General features: G+C 41.1%; 1 protein-coding gene across 1 annotated transcript in view; it reads right to left on the minus strand.

Annotated features, from left to right (window-relative positions):
- Positions 1-18146, minus strand: part of LOC136826289 (uncharacterized) — an 85301-nt gene that overhangs the window by 56971 nt on the left and 10184 nt on the right. The window contains 2 exon segments of the mRNA XM_067083513.1: positions 4925-5920; positions 6223-6467. Of these exon segments, the coding sequence (XP_066939614.1) occupies positions 4925-5920; positions 6223-6467 (1241 nt within the window).

Raw genomic sequence — 18146 nt, forward strand, 5'->3', positions numbered from 1 at the left:
ATCTATGTTATAATAAACTTATGAAAAATTGACAAACAAGAGACCATCCATCAATAATCTAAATCATAACTGCTAATATTAAGAAAAAGAAACCTGTCACCACAAATAAATCTGTCTAAAAAGAGATAAATTTCTGGCAGAGGCAGATCCACACCAAAGAACTGTATTCTAGTTAAGGAAGGACAAAAAACCTAAAACAGTTTGTAATGACTTCATCACTGTCATAAATATATGAGGCCTTATGAACAATACCTAGTCTTCTGTGCCGTTTGCTGCAGACACTTTTATTTGGCGTTTCTCAAAATTAAGATGTGTCTCAAAAATTACACCTGGGATAGTTAAATCTTCAGACTCATCCCATCCACCTGACGTGGAGGATGTGGTGAAAGATCTGTACGATATCTGCTAATCAATAGTGTTTCCGTTTTATTGGAGTTCCGCCTCGTACCCCAACGACTACACCATTCACTAATCCGGTCTATGTCCCGATTGCGACTTAAGGGCAGTTTCATTTCTCATAAGTGAAGAATGCTACACCCACAAGTGTTATATCATCACCATACTGAACAATCTTGTTTTAAGAGGCCAACAACCATATCACTTGTAACCACTACAAATAGCAGTGCACCGAGAATACTACCCTGTGGAACTCAAGACATAATAGGCCTTGGTGCACCAAAGATACCATCAATAGCAACTTAGTGCTGCCTACCAGTAAGGAAACTTTAAGTACACCTAAAAAATATCAATCCACTCCAAGATTCTGAAGTTTATAAGTGCCTTGTGATGTACTACATCAAAAGCAGCACTAAAACCTATTTGAATTGCTCTACACTCAAAATCCTTATCAAGGTTCTCTTGCAAATCACATGTCAAATGCAGGTATCTAACTGCTCCCTATATGTATATATAATGACTAGCAGATAACAATCCCCTAGATACCACATACTTATACAGTATAGAGGCTTAAAATTCAAGTTTTTCTGCAACTTTGGAGAGCACAGGGAGAATAAAAATTGGCCTTTAGTTACTACAATCTGCAGATATGCCATTCTTTGGAACAGGCAATATTACTAAGCTAGTGCTCATCCACAAAAATACTACATCAACATAAAAATCTATAGAATCTACTAATCTTGGGAGACAACACACTAGAAACCTTTTTAAAAAAAATTAAGGGAAGAAACCACCTGGATCAGGATCTTCTCAACCCAAGCTATCAAGTGTATCAAGAATTTTCTTAACACCCCTTGAGCAAATTTTCGTAAGAAGAGGTTCAGGATGACTAGTATCAGGGAAAGGAGCATCCTCAGATGATTGCTTAGCTTCAAAAGCTTGATGAAGCGGTTCAGCCTGTTCCTTACAGCCAGTAACCAATCTACCATCATCTGTTAGTAGTGGTACCATCTGGGCAAGTAGGAATAGTGATTGCTGAACTTGCTGTGTGGTGGTGGTGATGGTGGCAGTTGTAGGGTTGTTATGTCATGAGTTTTTGACAACACTGGTGTAGCCAGAGGCAAACTGGTTTCTTCTTTTCTCTTCCTTTTATCAAGCTTTCATTCTCATTTCAATGTATGCTTTGTTTCATGGAATACATACTAAATGACTGATTAATCTCATAACCAAAAACGATGTATATCCACAAAATAAGATACCTTCACAGAACAAACAAAGGTATTCGTTGTGATAAGAGGGAGGTATATGGGCAATTATGAAAGCATCACAACACTCAGCATGACCTATCATTAAAAAAAGGAGAAACAGAGACAACTCTAATTTCATGGACTAGAACCTTTACTCGTACTGCTTTGCCATTTGTTGCATTACTTTATGCTCTCAAGATAACTTGCAAGAATCAGTATGATAATGTGTTCCTTGATACCTGCCTGCTGCAACATCCCGTGGAAAAGAGGTCCTGATGAGAATTCTGGTCAAAAAATTTTTTGGAAAGTCTGAAGAGACTCTCCATAACCAACAAGTCTCCAATGAAGAGGTAACATCTAGTCGACACAACTAAAATGACCTGAAAAAGAGCAACCATATATTTCTTAAATGCCAAAACCAAAGGCAGTTACAGGTTTAGTGTTGAAACTTTGTCCAGCCTGGAAATCATCTTGGCAGCTACTGCTGAAAATCCTTACTTAGTTTTAAGAACCTGGATAACCTCAATACGTGGAAATCCAATGTCTCCATATTCCTATGAACACATTGAATTTGAGGCTGGCAAAGAAGCTTGTCCCACCAAGGTAAAACTTCTGGGAGGTTTACCAACAAACAGAATACCTGGGTTATCATTCCTGGGAGGGTTTACTAACAACAAACAGAATACCTGGGTTATCATTCCTGCCATTATGCCAAAAAATCTTGCAGGTGTCAAAGATACCACTCAAAACCCTCTTACTAACAGATCCCTGTACCTGTCTTTTGGTACTACCTAAGTGAGAGCGTAAAAACTGTCTTGCTACCTAAGTGAGAGGTAAAAACTGGGACCTATATCGAAAACCTTCAACTCTTATTAAACTGATGTGATGCTCCTTGTCCTGCAAGGGCAAAATCTGTTGCTAGAAGGTCCAGCACATAAGGCACCCCTTCCCTGAGTTGGGGTATCTACGAAGAGTAGCACCTCCAGAGAAAGTGGAACCATGAACAATCCTGTCTTGAAGTTCTTAGTATTCTGCCATCAGCAGAAAACATCTTCTCAGATGACTTCTCAGATGGCAAATAGAAGGTAGTCTGGCTGAGTTGCTGCAGGTCATGACCTGATGAGTTGCAGCTCTTGAGAGTGAGTCTTACACCAACTGCAAGAAGCCAAGTTTTTTATGAAGATACACAATCAGAAATCACCATACTACTGACAGGTGGATTTGAGGTTCATATGAACTTTTGCATCACAGATGACAATCCCTAGATCCAGCACTCCAACAACTGAGCTATTCTCTATGATGTCGGACATTACACTTAGATGCACTACCCTAGGGTTTAGCCCATAGTCTGACTTCTTCCAGTAGTAGTAGTGAAGCCTATGTTGACAAACTGACATAGGCCTGAAGTAGACAAAAGAGATGCTGAACGTGCTCCAATGATAACAATTCCATCACAAGACAGTCATCCACATATCTTCACTTTGATACCATTCCTGTGCACCTATGCTGCTCCCAGCGAGGCATGTCCTAAATTTGTATTGGCTAATGAAAGGAAGAAGACTAAGAAAGAAGAGTCATCTACAGCTATATCAATCTTCAGCTCTGCCACACAGATTACCTTCCTGGGTATCATTTAGCCTTTCCAAACTCAAGATAAAACAACACAAGTCAAGGTTCTTGGTAAAAGAAGCCTCATGTATTGATCAATGGGGGCACAAATGGAACATAATCTTCAAGTGAACCAGTTAATGAACTCTTTCCAGGTTTCAATCAAACCTGGTCCTCTTTGGTGAAATATCAGCAAAACCAGAGATATGGCAAGCAGCCTGCCTATCTGGGGTCACAGAGGCCTCATTACTTTTAACAATGGACACTGTCTCTTGACTCCTGCTGAATTTCCTCATTAAGTAAGCAGGGAGCAAACATCACCTGGAAAGTCACTGTCTTGCTTTCCTAACTGGTACCATGACTATGGTCCCAATCAAAGCACATGGGTAGGCTGAAAACAGCCCAGTAGTTCAGTTGGTCCTGGCATCTGTGCTGTCATGATGAAGTGTGCATTTGCAGCTCCTATCGTGACTCCTGACATTAGCACAGTCATGATCATGACATGTACTCAAGAAGAATCTGGAATGGGACTCACTTGCTTGCATGGGTCTCCTTCAAAGATAACAACAAAGCATCAGGGAGGCCATGCTCTACTTCAGGATACATAAAAGTGGTACTGGAAGAGACTGTGCAACGCTTTGCAAAATGAATCTACACCTGATTGTAATTTCAGTCTTAAAACTGGAGACAAGAGGGATCGGTCAAGGCCAAGAAGAATGAAAGGGTTCCTTGACTGACCCACTCAGGAACTGCTTAAGTGATCTTAATATTATTATTATACAGACGATGTACCATATTTATATGGAACAAGCCCATAGGGGCCATTGACTTGAAATTCAAGCTTCCAAAGAATATGATGTTATTTCGAAAGAGGTAAAAGTGGGTAATGGGAAATACAGAAAGTTATTAGAAAAGCAGATAAATTGAACAAATTAATAACTAAAAAAAAATTTAAATAAAATATTAAAATACAGGTTGAATTACATTAAGGTAGTATTGCATTGTATCTCTGCTTGAACTTTCAAAGTTCCAACTGCATGGCATCCTCTGGGAGGTTGTTCCACAATCCAGCAGTATGAGGAATAAAGTTCCTCTGACACTGTGAGGAATAAAGTTCCTCCGAAACTGATAAGTTCGACAGCGAGACATATTTACTGCATATTGGTGCTGCTGTTCAGCAAATCTGGTTGTTCTTGGCAGGAAAAGGGGATTAGGGATCAATTGTGAAAGATTTCTGTTAAAATACGACTTATGAAATACTGACATATAATACAATGTTGATGGTCCAAGTCATAACTACTAGTATCATGAAACAGAAACCTACCACCATGAACCACTCTATCTAAAAGAGATAAATCTCTGGCAGAAACAGACATCTATAAGGTATACAAAGACATGAATTTAAACTAACAAAGTATAAGCAATGGATTGTGGTGAAACAAACTACTATTAAATGTTTACCTAATAAAAAACCTCAAAGCTGTCGAGTACACAAACTTCAAAACATACAACTATGCATAAGCCTTTCATGATAACCTATACCCTTCTCACTAAAACAAAATTTACTTTCATACATGTAAATTATGAAATAGGAGTGTAAAAATTACTAGAGAAAAAATGGGGCAGCCATATAAAATTTATAAACTTTGAAAATATTTGATGAGGAAACTCACATATAGATAAAGGAGCTGATGAGCCGGCGGGTCTGGTTAAGCCAACTTCTGATAACCTCGAATGAAGTGGAGAGTCTACTACAGATGATGAGAGACTCATCACCTGTCGAGAGCTTGGTCCCCCTCCGCGGAGCTGTTCTTCCAATATGCTGCTAGGAACACTATTAGCAATAGCCTTCTTTTCCATACTTTCAATTCCAGTACTTCTGCTACTGAAAGAACTTGGTCCCTTACTGGGAGATCGACTTAGCCCATGGGTAGATGAATGAATTACCCCACTTGACAAAAACTCAGGTTGTCCCATAGAACGAGAATGGTCTTTCCTAGACCCACTTCTATCCCCCGATTCTGAACGTCCACTTGACCTGCTATGGCCATCTTTCTTAGGTATCTTATCACTTGTGTCTGATCGTACACGACTGTGGCTATCCCTTTTTGATCCCCTGTCACCACCAGAATCAGAACGAATACTCGAACGGTTATGACCATCTTTTCTTGGTCCTCTGTCACTGGCTTTGTGTTTTTGCTTATATGATTTACTACTGCTAGAAGATTTACTTGTTTGAATTCCATTGCCAAGTTTTGCTAATATCCCTCTTGCGTTACTAACTATCTGGCCAGTAGAAATTATCTTAATCCTAGAATCATCAGTCACATGCTCAAGTTTCTTTAAACAGCCTGAGTTAAGGTGTTCTTTAAAGGTTATGCCATTTTTATGGCTACTAGTGTTCTCACTAGGACTGGGTTTAGTGAGACCCAATTTGGCTGATAATTCAGGATACAATTTGGTCATATCAAACCCAGATGTCCTAAGCTCAGAACTCTGCAAGGGACTGGAGCTGTTACGCTGTTTGGTCACATCTCCATGATTGCGTTGAGAGCCGAGGGACGTTCCAAGCCAACCTCCCCAGAGGTCTTTCCCTTTCGTCTGATTGGCTGGAGAAGGAGACTCAGGCGATGACACAGACACTGCTCCACTTGCCCTCTTTGGAGTGGCTAAAATACATTATCAGAAGATTAATCACATAAAATTTTTAAAAGAATATATCATTGCTTGTGGCGATGAATATTACTGTACTCCCTAGGTACCTGTATATCAACTTTTCTGTAACTGGCACATAACAATGGTATATGACTTCACTTCCATAAGACTATGCTATATAACTTCACCTCTATATCATTACAAACTAAAAATAGTATATAGTAAACCCCCCGGATTCGTGTATATATATATACACTGTACAATAAAATGATTAACTGACCAAAAATCACCTCAGAACAGCATATTAGACCATTACCTTGTAACTTGGGTGTATCCCTGAGTGACATTGGTGCTTGGGGCGGTATAGATGAAGGCTGTTGGGGCGAGGTTGGCGGTGGGGCAGGGGACGGGACCTGACTCTGTGGATGTGGGGTATCTTGGGTACTCTGTTGCTGTTGATGAGGATGAATATTTGAACATGGCTTCCCATGGTGACCATTGAGGATCCCTGTCCCCCGTGCCCGCTTACCCGTCCCACGATGACCTGCACCCACACTATTACTGTGAAGAATCAACAGCTATGAAAAACTTGTATGAAGGAATCTACACCAAAATGAAAACTCTCTCTTAAAAACAAACACATTAAAAAAAACATTCCATTCTCAAAAACCAGAAAACATTCATACACATACCTAATTTGTAATAACATTCTCCACACCAGAAAAAAAAACTTTTGAAGGCAATACTAAAATGAATACTGGATTAATAAAAGCAACATTCCTACAATTCAAACGTGCAAATTTCAAGACAAGTAATAAATATATATATATAATATATATATATATATATATATATATATATATATATATATATATATATATATATATATATATATATATATATATATATATATATATATATATATATATATATATATATATCTTAAAATTTTAATGTCTCCATACAAACATCTACTAAGTGATTTCTGCTGAACACAGTAAACCACTTAAAATTGACAGGTACTGCCAAGGATTACTAGCGCTGGCTATTGAAATTTGAGACACTATAACCAATGTGGATGCTATCAGATCAGTGACAAAGTTGTTGTTATGCTCAGACAATTCCAATTTAAGGAGTCTGGATGTAGATAACAATGAAATATACTGCTTTATATGTGTTATACATTGCTAGAATCAGTTTAAAAATGTTTTATGAAGTACATCAGTATAACCGAGCCCCTCAACACCTTTCAATTATGCTTTGCTTGGCTGAAGTACTTTCATCATTATTTACGGCTGCTGAGTTATCTCATGTTCCACATGAAACCACCTTAAGTCAGTGTAACATGAGCACAATTTCTGGCATCTTTTAGTATCTTGCTCCTAACTTTGCACAAAGGTAAAAATATAATTTTCTCCTCCAAAACTTTTCCCAAGAAGCAGATATTTTTCATATTCCAATCAAATCACAGCTGCATATGTTCGTTACAGAGACGACACACAATTATTGTCTTCTTGATTGAAAGTTTGGTAGCAAGATGCTAAAAGAAACTGGAAAATGTGTTTATGTGACATCAGTAGTTCTACACTGATCTATATATCAATTCTCTCAAACCTTGGCATTGTCCTGTAACCTCTGTACCATGGCCTCGCAATCAAGACTTTCAGTAACCTTACTTTTTTTTTTACTGTGTATACTATTAGCTGTTCAAAATGTGACATTTATATTTAGATAGTTTAGCCCACGTAAAAGAGCTCAGTATTTCTGGAACTGAGTGCAGTTTCATGAGAAAAAGGACATCCAGAAATTTCACTTTTATTTTCGCATCTTCAAAATAGACTTGTGATCTTACTTCTCAGTTTTAATTAATCATAGGGCTTCAGAATTTTGCAAAGAAAACTCACAACTCTACAGAAACATCTATTATTATCTGGAGTTTTCTACAGACCTCTAGAGCAGTAAATCCACAAAAATGGTATTTTCCTAAAAAAATTAATTTTCATATATACTTACCAAGTACAGACAATCACCAGGTTACGACGGACTCAACTTACAACGCTCTTCAAATATATTCATACAAATTATTTCCCAGTTTTCTGGGGTTACGATGCCAATCCAACAGAAGACGTGGCTCCAAAATGGCAGAATGGTCAAAATTTGGAGGTTTATTGATGAAAAACTCAATTAAAATGCAGGTTATGTTGTTTTCAAGACACCCAAAGGATTAAAAGTAAAGTTTTCATGGGATTTTTGGCAATTGTTCGGCTTATGACGATTTTTGGCTTATGAAGCAGTGTAAGAATGGAACCCCCATCGTAAACAGTTACTACTTTCTACTTGTGCAGCAGTAAAAAATTTTAAATTCGCGGAAGAGATTCGTTTGTTTATAGTGTAGGTAACTACCCAACCCTCTATCAGGGAACAACAGGTACAACGTAACAGTGATAGTCACTTCTTTTGTGCTATATGTCCATCACAGGGGAGGAGGGAGGGCTCTGATCTTGTAATTATTTCATAAGTATATATGATACTTAATTTTATTATGGAAATATCACTTTCATATATGCAACTTACCAAGCTGAATCCCACATTGATAGGTGGTGGGTTAAATGGACATACTGTATTCTGTTCCAAAAGCAATAAGATATAAGGATGAATTTGCGACATAAAAATCTGTTAGCATCAATAAAATGCTCGTTGTAACCTTACCTGGTAAGAAAGCCACAGTAGATGATTACTGCCTTGGTCTGTGCTCATCTTGACCTGTGGCAACTTAGCGGAATAGCCGTTATAAGCCCCTACTTTTGAGAGGGGGTTTTAGAGTGAAGGAGCCTTCCGAACACCCATAAAGCAACAGAGAAAAAACTGCCCTTGCCCTGGGTGCAGTACCAAAATACAATAGACCAAATAAAATAGTTACCCACACCGACAACAATAAAAATTAAAAACCATCATACCACTACCACAGACTGGTGGGCACTCCGGATACAAGTACCCCCAGGCTCCCCAAAAGCGCTCGACACCCAAAACTTCAAGGCGAAGAAGGTACGGATAGGAAGGGTTGCTTCCTATGCTTCCTTCCCCAACACCGAGCCAGTCACCAACAACGGACCTAAGGTACTGCGATTTTCGTACGTTGTTTCAATTTCTTTACGATAGTGTGAGTGGCGACAGCCTTAATATTTTGCGCTCTCACCTTAAAGGAAGGCAGGACATCATCTTCTATTTGAGAGTGCACCCCACTGATAAGACTTATAAGAAAAAATGACAGCACATTCTTAGACATGGGTTTCGATGGGTTCTTGACAGAACACCAGAGGTTACTGGCAGGGTCTCTGATTCTCTTTGTCCTATCTAAGTAATACCTCAGTGCCCTCACTGAGCATAAGACCCTTTCCTCCTTCTCCTCCTCCTCCTGGTCCTAGCATGTCCATGAGGTTTTTAACAGAGAACTACCCTGGCCAGGGATTAGAAGGGGAATCATTCTTAGCTAGGAAGCTAAGCAAGAAGGTGCAGACAGCATCTCCCTTAGAGAAACTGATGTGCTTATCTATAGCCTGCAATTCTCTTACTCTCTTGGCAGTGGCCAAGGGTACTAGAAAAAGAGTCTTCTTTGTCAAATTCTTGAGTGAAATGGTATGGAGAGCTCAGAGGCAGGACCTGTTAACCATTTAAGCACTGCATCCAGCGTTCCATGACACAGAGTTGTCCCTCACCTGTTTAGTAGTCTCGAAAGACTTAATTAGATCCATCATGTCTTTATTAGAGGCCAAGTCCACTCCTCTATGCTTGGAGTCTGATCCCAGCACAGACCTTAGCCTAATAGTCGATGGAGAGAGTCCCTTGGAGGTCCTGAGAAATAGAAGAAAGTTCGCTATTTGTGTTACAATGGTTTTAGCAGACGAGATGTTATTGCTGCTGCACCACCTGCGGAAGTTAGACCACTTGGCCTGGTAGACTTGGCTGGTAGACTTATGTCTATATCTAGAAATAGCTTCTGCAGCTTGCTTTTGGAAAACCCTTCTCTCTGATAAGTCTCTGGATAGTCTGAAGCCTGTCAAAGCTACAGCAGACAGCCCTTGATGGAACTTCCAAAGACGAGGCTATTTGAGAAGATGTGGACTTTGAGGTAGTAACCTTGGAAAGTCCACAAGAAGCTTTAGAAGGTCCAGAAACCATTCTTTGAGAGGCCAAAAGGGCACTATCAGGGTCACTGATACGTTGATTCTTGAACTTGTTGAGAATCGGATGAGAGGGTGACTGCCCGGGGGCAAACCCCGCTAACCTCCTTTGGACCTTCGGTATGTCTTCTCCCAGGACCAGGGGAGTGTGACAGTGACCTTCGTCTGGGAGCATCAGCGGGACGGACAGCCACCTCCTCCACTAGCACTGACACTGACACTGGCACTTGCACTAGTTTAATACCTTGCACTTAGTCCATAAGGACCTTAAGCAATTCACCCGACTTTGACACAGTATTAACTACGAGATCAAATTTACGATCAAACTTACTCTCGAGGCTGGCTACAGCATCAGGTTTGGAAGCATGGGAGCCAGGAATAGGAGTTGATGGGGGGGGGACTAAGGTTGGGGGATAAAACAAGGGCAGAAGAAGGAATGTTACGGTCAGTGAGTTGAATGTTAGTGACAGGTTCTACTTTCAGCTCTAACAGCCACCTTCCTCTTCCTATCTCTATCTAATTTATCCAAACGGGACCTAAGAACCTTCCATTTCTTCACATCCCATCCAACACACTCAGCACAAGTGAGACCTATTGGACACTCTTGTCTTCTACATTTTGCACAGATCGTTTGATTATTGTAGGTTACTTTGGTCATTCGGCTACTCCCTACAATGTCTAATACTTGGCAAACTGGAATTGGACATCACAAAAAAGAAATTGAAGGAAAATCACTAGGCTAAGATGAAAGCTACCAAAACAATCAGCACTTCACCAAATTCTTGGGAAAAGTGGAGGAAAAAGCCTCAAATTCACCCACAAAACATTCAATGTTTGACGTCGAAGCCAGCAGAAAAGAAGTGACTATCACTATTATGTTGTACCTATTGTTCCCCGATAGAGGGCGGGGTAGTTACCTACACTATAAACAAACAAACTATGGAATTACTTGGAAAGTTACATATATGAAAATGACATTTTTATGATAAAATAAAGTTTATACATACAGTACTTACCACATAGTTACATAGCTATCAGTTTCTAGTAACCGGCAACTAAAATATGAAAATTCACAGTAGCAATTCTTTATTTTGTTTTTGGTGTAAGTAACTAGCCCCGCCCACTTTCAGGGAAGGAAAGGGACAACACAGCAGAGGCTCAATTGTTTATGCCATAATGTCAAGAGAGGGGAGGAAGGAGGCGTCCCACTCTGTAATTACTTGTTAAGTATAATAAAAACTTTATTTTATTATAAAAATGTCATTTTTATATAAGTAACTTACAAAGTAATTACAAAGCCGATTCCCACATTGACAGGAGGTGGGATTCGTGGACTTATTCTAACCCCAATCATTAATAAAAGTAATGAGTTGAGAATAGAAAAGGTTGCTAGCATCAGTATGATGCTTGCTGTTTCCTTGCCTGGTAAGAGAGCTGCTGCACGAAGATAATATCTCTGGTGGCACTCATCTTACCCCGTAGAGGTGTGGCGGTATGGCTAAGTGTCACCTACTGCGTAAGTGGGGACCTAGCAGTGTAGGGCTTCTCCAAATGCCAGCAAAGTAAAAAGGCTGCCCCCTGCCCTGGGCTCAGTACCGATACACAATAACTGTTACCTACACCAAAAAATTAAAAACACCACCACCCAACTATTAAAACACACCAATCCCAGTACAGAGTACCCCCAGACTCCTGTAAGACTAAACATCAGTTTCCAAGGCAAAGGGTAAGGATGGAAGGAATGCTTCCTATACTTCCTTCCCCAACACCATGCCAGCCACCAATATAGGACCCAAGGTACTGCAATTATTAAAAACTGTTTCAACATCATGTAAATAGTACAACATAAATGCCGAATTATATTTCCAATATGTGGACTGGAGATTGGAAGAAAGAGAGATTATACTTGAATGCTAAAGATGTTGCCACAGCCCTAATCTCATGAGCACTCACTTTCAAAATGGGTAGAAGCTCTTTCTTGGGAAGAAAGAGAGGGGACTCTTCCAGGTGGCGAGGAGTTCTTCACTGAACACCATAAGTTATTGGAAGAACCTCTTAACTGTCAGTCTTATGGAGGTAGAATTTGAGTGCCCTTACTGGACAAAGGAATCCCTCCTCATCTTCAGAACCTACTACAGGCAGTCCCCGGCTATCGGCGGGGGTTCCTTTCTGAGGGTGTGATGGTAACCGAAAAATCCCGCTAACTGAAAATCGGTGATTTTGGGGTCTTTTTCGGTGATTTTTGGGGCTTATCAGCTCCTCTGTTAGGTATGTATTGGCGCCAATATCCAATTATCGGTGCCGATAAACGGAAATCTGCAATTTTCGGTCACAAAAATTGCAGATTTTTGTTGTTAAACAAGCCCCTTAAAACTGGATCGCTGTTAACCGAGCCCACCGTTAACCGGGGACTGCCTGTACTTGTATTAGGTTCTTAATGCTAAAAGAACGAGGCCAAGGTTTCGCTGGATTCTTGTTCTTTGCGAGAAAACCAAGAGTGTAGGAACATATTGCATCGCCATTAGAGAAACCGATTCTTTTACTCTCTTGGCTATAGCTAAGGCTACTAGGAAGAGGGTCTTCTTGGTTACATCCATTTAACGAAAGAGCCAAAAGGTTCAAAAGGTGGACCAAAAAGCCATTTAGGTATCACGTCCAGGTTCCGTGACACTTGTTCTATATCATTTCATTTCGAAGTATCGAATGATTTAGTAAGATCAAATAAGTCCTGATTCAAAGAAAGATTCAGACCCTATGTCTGAAGACCGAGCTCAGTGTGGCTCTGTAACCCTTAACATTAGAAGAGGATCAGCCCCTAGACGTTCTCAGAAACAAACAAAAAACTAGCAATCTCTTTCACAGATGTTTTAAAAGAAGAGATGTGATTTATTTTGCACCAAGTGTGGAAAATAGCTCATTTGTTTTGGCAGACATTGAACGATGACTCTTGCCTGCATTTTGAGATAGCTTCTGAACCTGTTTTTGAAAAGCCTTTAGTGCTGAGGAGCTCCTTGATAGTTTGAATCCTGCCAGAGTTAGCATAGATAACCCATGATGGAATTGCCTGAGATGGGCTGTCTGAGAAGCTTGTGTTTTTGAGGAAGCAGTCTTGGGAAGTCAGCTAGGAGACATATCAGGTCTGGGAACCATTCCTTTAGTGGCCAAAACGGGGCTATGAGGATCAACGAGGCATTCTTTTGAGATTAGAACTTGTTCATCACTTCCCTTATCACCCTGTAGGGAGGGAAGGCATACAGATTCTTGTCGGACCAGTGTAGAAGCATGGCATCCACTGCCCATGCTGATGGATCCGGTACTGGTGAACAATAAAGTGGAAGACAGTGATTTTTGGAGGTCGAGAACAAGTCTATTGTTGGCCTTCCCCATGGTTTCCAAAGGTCTAAGGAGAAAAATGGATCCAAAGCCCATTCTGTGGGTATCACTTGGTTGCCACGACTTAGTTGATCCACTAGAACATTAATTTTGCCTTTTACAAATCTTGTTACAATTCTTTTCTGGTTCTGATGAGACCAGAGAAGAAGGTCCCTCACCGTCTTGCAAAGGGAGAAGGAATGAGTTCCCCCTTGCTTGCAGATATAGAACAAGGCAGTCATATTGTCCGAGCGTACTGCAACGATCTTGTCTCGGACTTCCGATGCGAGGGCTTGCAATCCCAGATTGATTGCTTTCAGTTCTCCAACATTTATACGCCAGCTCTTCTGTTCTTGTGACCACATCCCGGAGACTTCCTTGTCCCCCAGGAGAGCTCCCCAACCTAAATCAGACACGTCTGCATAGAAGCTCAGGTCAGGGTTCTGATAAAAAGGGACTTCCCTTAGAGCAACCTGTCTTCAGACCTCCACCAAAGGAGGTGTTTCTTGATGTCCTGGGTTACCTGAAAAACGAATGAGTCCAGATGTTCCTTTCTGTCCCTGTTGTCTCTGAGATAAAACTGAAGTAATTTCATGAAGTCTCCCAGGAGGCAAACTGCTCGATGGAAGTCAATGTCCCAAGGGGACTGCCCACTTGTTGGCCAGGCAAGTCTGAAGGGAGGGAAATTTGTCTATTGTCCTTAGACAGGATTTCACCCTCTTGGGAGATGGAAAAGCTGAAAAAGGAGAGAATTCAGAGTTATTCCCAAATATACTATCTGTTGGGAGGGAACCACCTGAGACTTTCTGAAGACTGATCAACAGTCCCAACTTCTTTGCTAAAAAAAGAAGGGTCTTTGAATGTCCCCTTGAAACCTTCCTTTGTTGGAGAAACGAATGAGCCAGTTGTCCAAACAGAGAGCAATGTTGATGCCCAATAGATGGAGCCAACCCGCTATCGGAGTCAGAATGCGGGTGAAAACTTGAGGGCCATTCAGTCTGGAAGCATAGCTCCAAAACTGGAAACCTGGTGCAGAAAACATATCTGAGGTACTTTCTGGTCTGGTTGTATGGGGACATGGAAGTAGGCGTCTTGCATGTCTACAAAGACCATCCAGTCTCCTTAATGAATGGATGCAAGAATTGAGCGATTTGTCTACATTCTGAATTTTGTCTTCTGTACGAAGACATTCAGAGCGCTGACATCTAACACGGTCTCCATCCACTTGAAGACTTTGGGACCACGAACATGCAAATGTCAAATCCCTCCGATTCTACTGTACATCTGTGACTTCCTCTATTGCTCTTTTTTGAAGAAGGGATGAAACTTCCTTTGACAGGACAGCAAGCCTTCTTGAGGCTGTTGAATAAGCAGTCAAGGTGATGGGCTTCATGACTGAGGGCAGATATTATTTGAAGGGAATAGAGTAGCCATTCTTGAGAACCTCTGCGACCCACTGTTCTGCTTCTCTCTTGCTCCATTCTTCCCAAAAATGAAGGACTCTGGTACCCATTGGTTGACGATTTCTTGATGGCCTTGAAGGAAAAGTGGACGTTAGCTCTAGGTGTTGATTGAACCCTTTGCCTGCCCCCTCGAAAGGGCTGATGCTGCAAAGGTGAAGATGACTTGGAGCTGAGAGAGGGATTCTCCCTAGCACGTTTAGAGGACTGAGATAGGAGGTCCTGTGTAATCTTCTTTTGCATGTCTGAGGCGATCTCATTAACCACCGACTGTGGGAGAAGGAAGTCACGTACTAGAGGGGAGAAGAGAAGGGCCAACTTCTGCGCTGACGATACCCCTTTGGTTGTAAAAGAGCACTGAAACATGACACTTCACAGGAGAAACTTATGGTGAAAAATGCTCTGGGCTGTCCCAAAAGATACACAAGGGTTCAGGCTCCTTAACTTTCTTATGAGGCAGCTGAAGGGTGCTAGACACATCCACTGCAGACCTTTTCAGTGGTCTAGATTCATCCTTAAAATGCCATTGGTGCCTGCATTCAGGACTCGACGCTTCAGAACTGGAGGAAAGATGGTGTGCATCCGAAAAGACACCTCCCCAACAGTGTTCTGCCGTCACCTGGGATTCGACTACAGGTGCAACTGAGGGGCAGACCCCACCAACCTCCCTTGGGCCTCTGGTTTAACTTCTCCCATGTGTGGGGGAGTGTGTCAGGGACCTTCACCTAGGAGAATTGGTGGGACAGACAGCCAGTCCTCCACTAACACTTCACTACAAGCACTCTTTTCACGGTCCATAAGCGCACGAACTGTATCACCTAACTGGGCTATAGAATTCACCAACAACTCAAACTTACAATCAAATTTCACTTCTAGGTGGCAATGGCACTGGGGTCAGAAGTATGAGAGCTGGGCACGGGAACAGGTGGTGGTAGTTGAAGGACTGGGAATTGGGATATGACAGAAATAACAGGAACATCAGAGGAAGACTTCAAAGATCCCTGGCTAGCTAATGACTTGCCATCCCAGCAGTTGCTTTTCTTTTCCTGTCTCTTTCCAACTTGGAAAGGTGAGAAGTAAAAAAAATTTTCCATTGTCTAGGGTCCCAGTCAACATATTCTGCAAAAGTCAGATCTAATGAACACACTTGACCCCTGCAACTCGTACATACTATATGCAAATTGTACTTGGCAGAAGTCAACCTCAGACACAGCAGCAGCATTGCAATAACAAGTGCTAGATGTACTAAGGCCGACACTATCAAAAGCAAGTTCACTAAGTCTCAAAAAGGGAAAACAAGTAAAAATTCTGATAATTCGTCTTGAATAAGTAATCCTGACTAAATAATTACTGAAAGGCAAACAAAAGAATCCAAAATACTTCATCGATAACTTCAGGATAACAACCGGTAAAGCCCACACAAATCCAAAATTTAAGCTGCTGCTCACAACCTTCCTCGGGAGTTGGAAGAAATATATTGAGCCTCTCTGCCATGTTTTTCCTCTCCTTCCCCAAAAGTGGGCGGGGCTAGTTACTTACACCATAAGCAAAACAAAAAAATCACTACTGCGAATTTTCAAATCTTAGCTGCCAGTTACTAGAAACTGATAGCTATGTAATTAATTGGTAAGTTACTTATATAAAAATAGTTTGCTACATCATCTAAAGTTTACTTAGATCCCACAGGGATTTTATTAGTTGAGTAGTTAATTGTTACTGTGAATTAATACTCAAAAGACCATCTTGTGGTACTCCTCCTCCCTTTAGATAAAGTGCTCAAAGTTCAGTTCCAACTCCTACCTGGAAGTATTGAACCACCAGGAAAACTCTACAAAGGCAAACATGTAACCTCCAATTCCCAACTTAGAAAGCTCATTTAATTTGACAACTATCCAAGTGGTATAGAATGCTTTTCCCAAAATCAACAAAAACTCTAATAAGCTGGTTCTCATTTTTAAGTGTTCTACCTTGTCCTTGAGACCACTGACAAGCAAAAAATAAAACTGCAGATGGTTCTAAAAATCCAGCCTCTTGCTCTATTTTTTGTGAGGTCCCTATCTGTTGCCAGGAACCTCAGGAAATCCTTGCTTCAAAACAAAATCTACGACGCACCGAGTACTCTCAAGAAACACAGATCTAGCACTCCTGATTCAAATGACCTTTTATAAATTTTTCAGAAGCTACTTTATGTCCTTGTTAGAGCTGTAATTACTAATGTATGTCAGGCATTGCAAGCTTTCCAACCATATGTATTTGAAATCTCTTCATAAATTGTATATAGAATTGTTAACCATTCTTCAGGTGTAAGTAAACACATCTAGCTGTATATAGATGTCACCCTGTTTTTTCTTAATGTCAAATGCTACTTTTACGGTCGCAAGAGTTCTTGACCTATCAAGAGATTTTGTGTCAATACATCAGATTACACCTTGACTCTGCCTCTTACTCGCCATCTCATTATACTGCTGACCCCAAAGATAATCGACGTCACCAAGACCACCAGCACCAGCCCCACAGCCACAACGGCAGACCAATGCAGAAACAGACAGCGATCCAGAGGGCCCCACCCCCATACACTGCTACCGGAGCTCCAAGTGGAAAATCAAACCCAGATAAAGCCCAAAATAGAACGTCCCAAGGGCATTTGTTTCTACCACTGGGAGTGAAGCCCGAAAGTGTGAAAATGACTGCTGCATGTCAAAAAACATGCTAAGGGGTTGTTGCAACAAACTAAATGTCAGCAGTGGGCAGACCAGCTGCCTCGTAAAAGAAACCGCATCTGCTTTCTGCTGTCTTTCTTGCAGGTACAGGCAAAAAGACTAGACAGGTTTTTGTATCGCAGACGAATGATCAAATATGAAGTTCCTGGTCAACACTGGCGCATGCAAATCGTTTGTGCTAGCCAACCCGCATGAACGCCTCAATCCAACCTCCGGCACTCTACAGGTGTTCTGGATCTTTGCCAGGCTTCTGACCTGTGACTGCTACTGATATTTTAATGGAAGATAGAGAAGTAAAAAACTCAAATATTAAAAAATTCTAAAAGAAGGAACATGGTCAGAGTCACTCTGCCTGCTGGGGGTAAATATCTTCATGTGGGCAGAAAGGCACAGTGTCATCAGAGTGCCTTGCCTTGCTGTAGGGGGCAAAAAATGTGGTACCAAATGCACTCAGTAGGATCCACCAGGTTGTCTCTTCACCTAGACATCCACAGTCTGTCGCAGTTA

This window comes from Macrobrachium rosenbergii, chromosome 3 (genome assembly GCF_040412425.1).
Source record: "Macrobrachium rosenbergii isolate ZJJX-2024 chromosome 3, ASM4041242v1, whole genome shotgun sequence".
Taxonomy (NCBI): Eukaryota; Metazoa; Arthropoda; class Malacostraca; order Decapoda; family Palaemonidae; genus Macrobrachium; species Macrobrachium rosenbergii.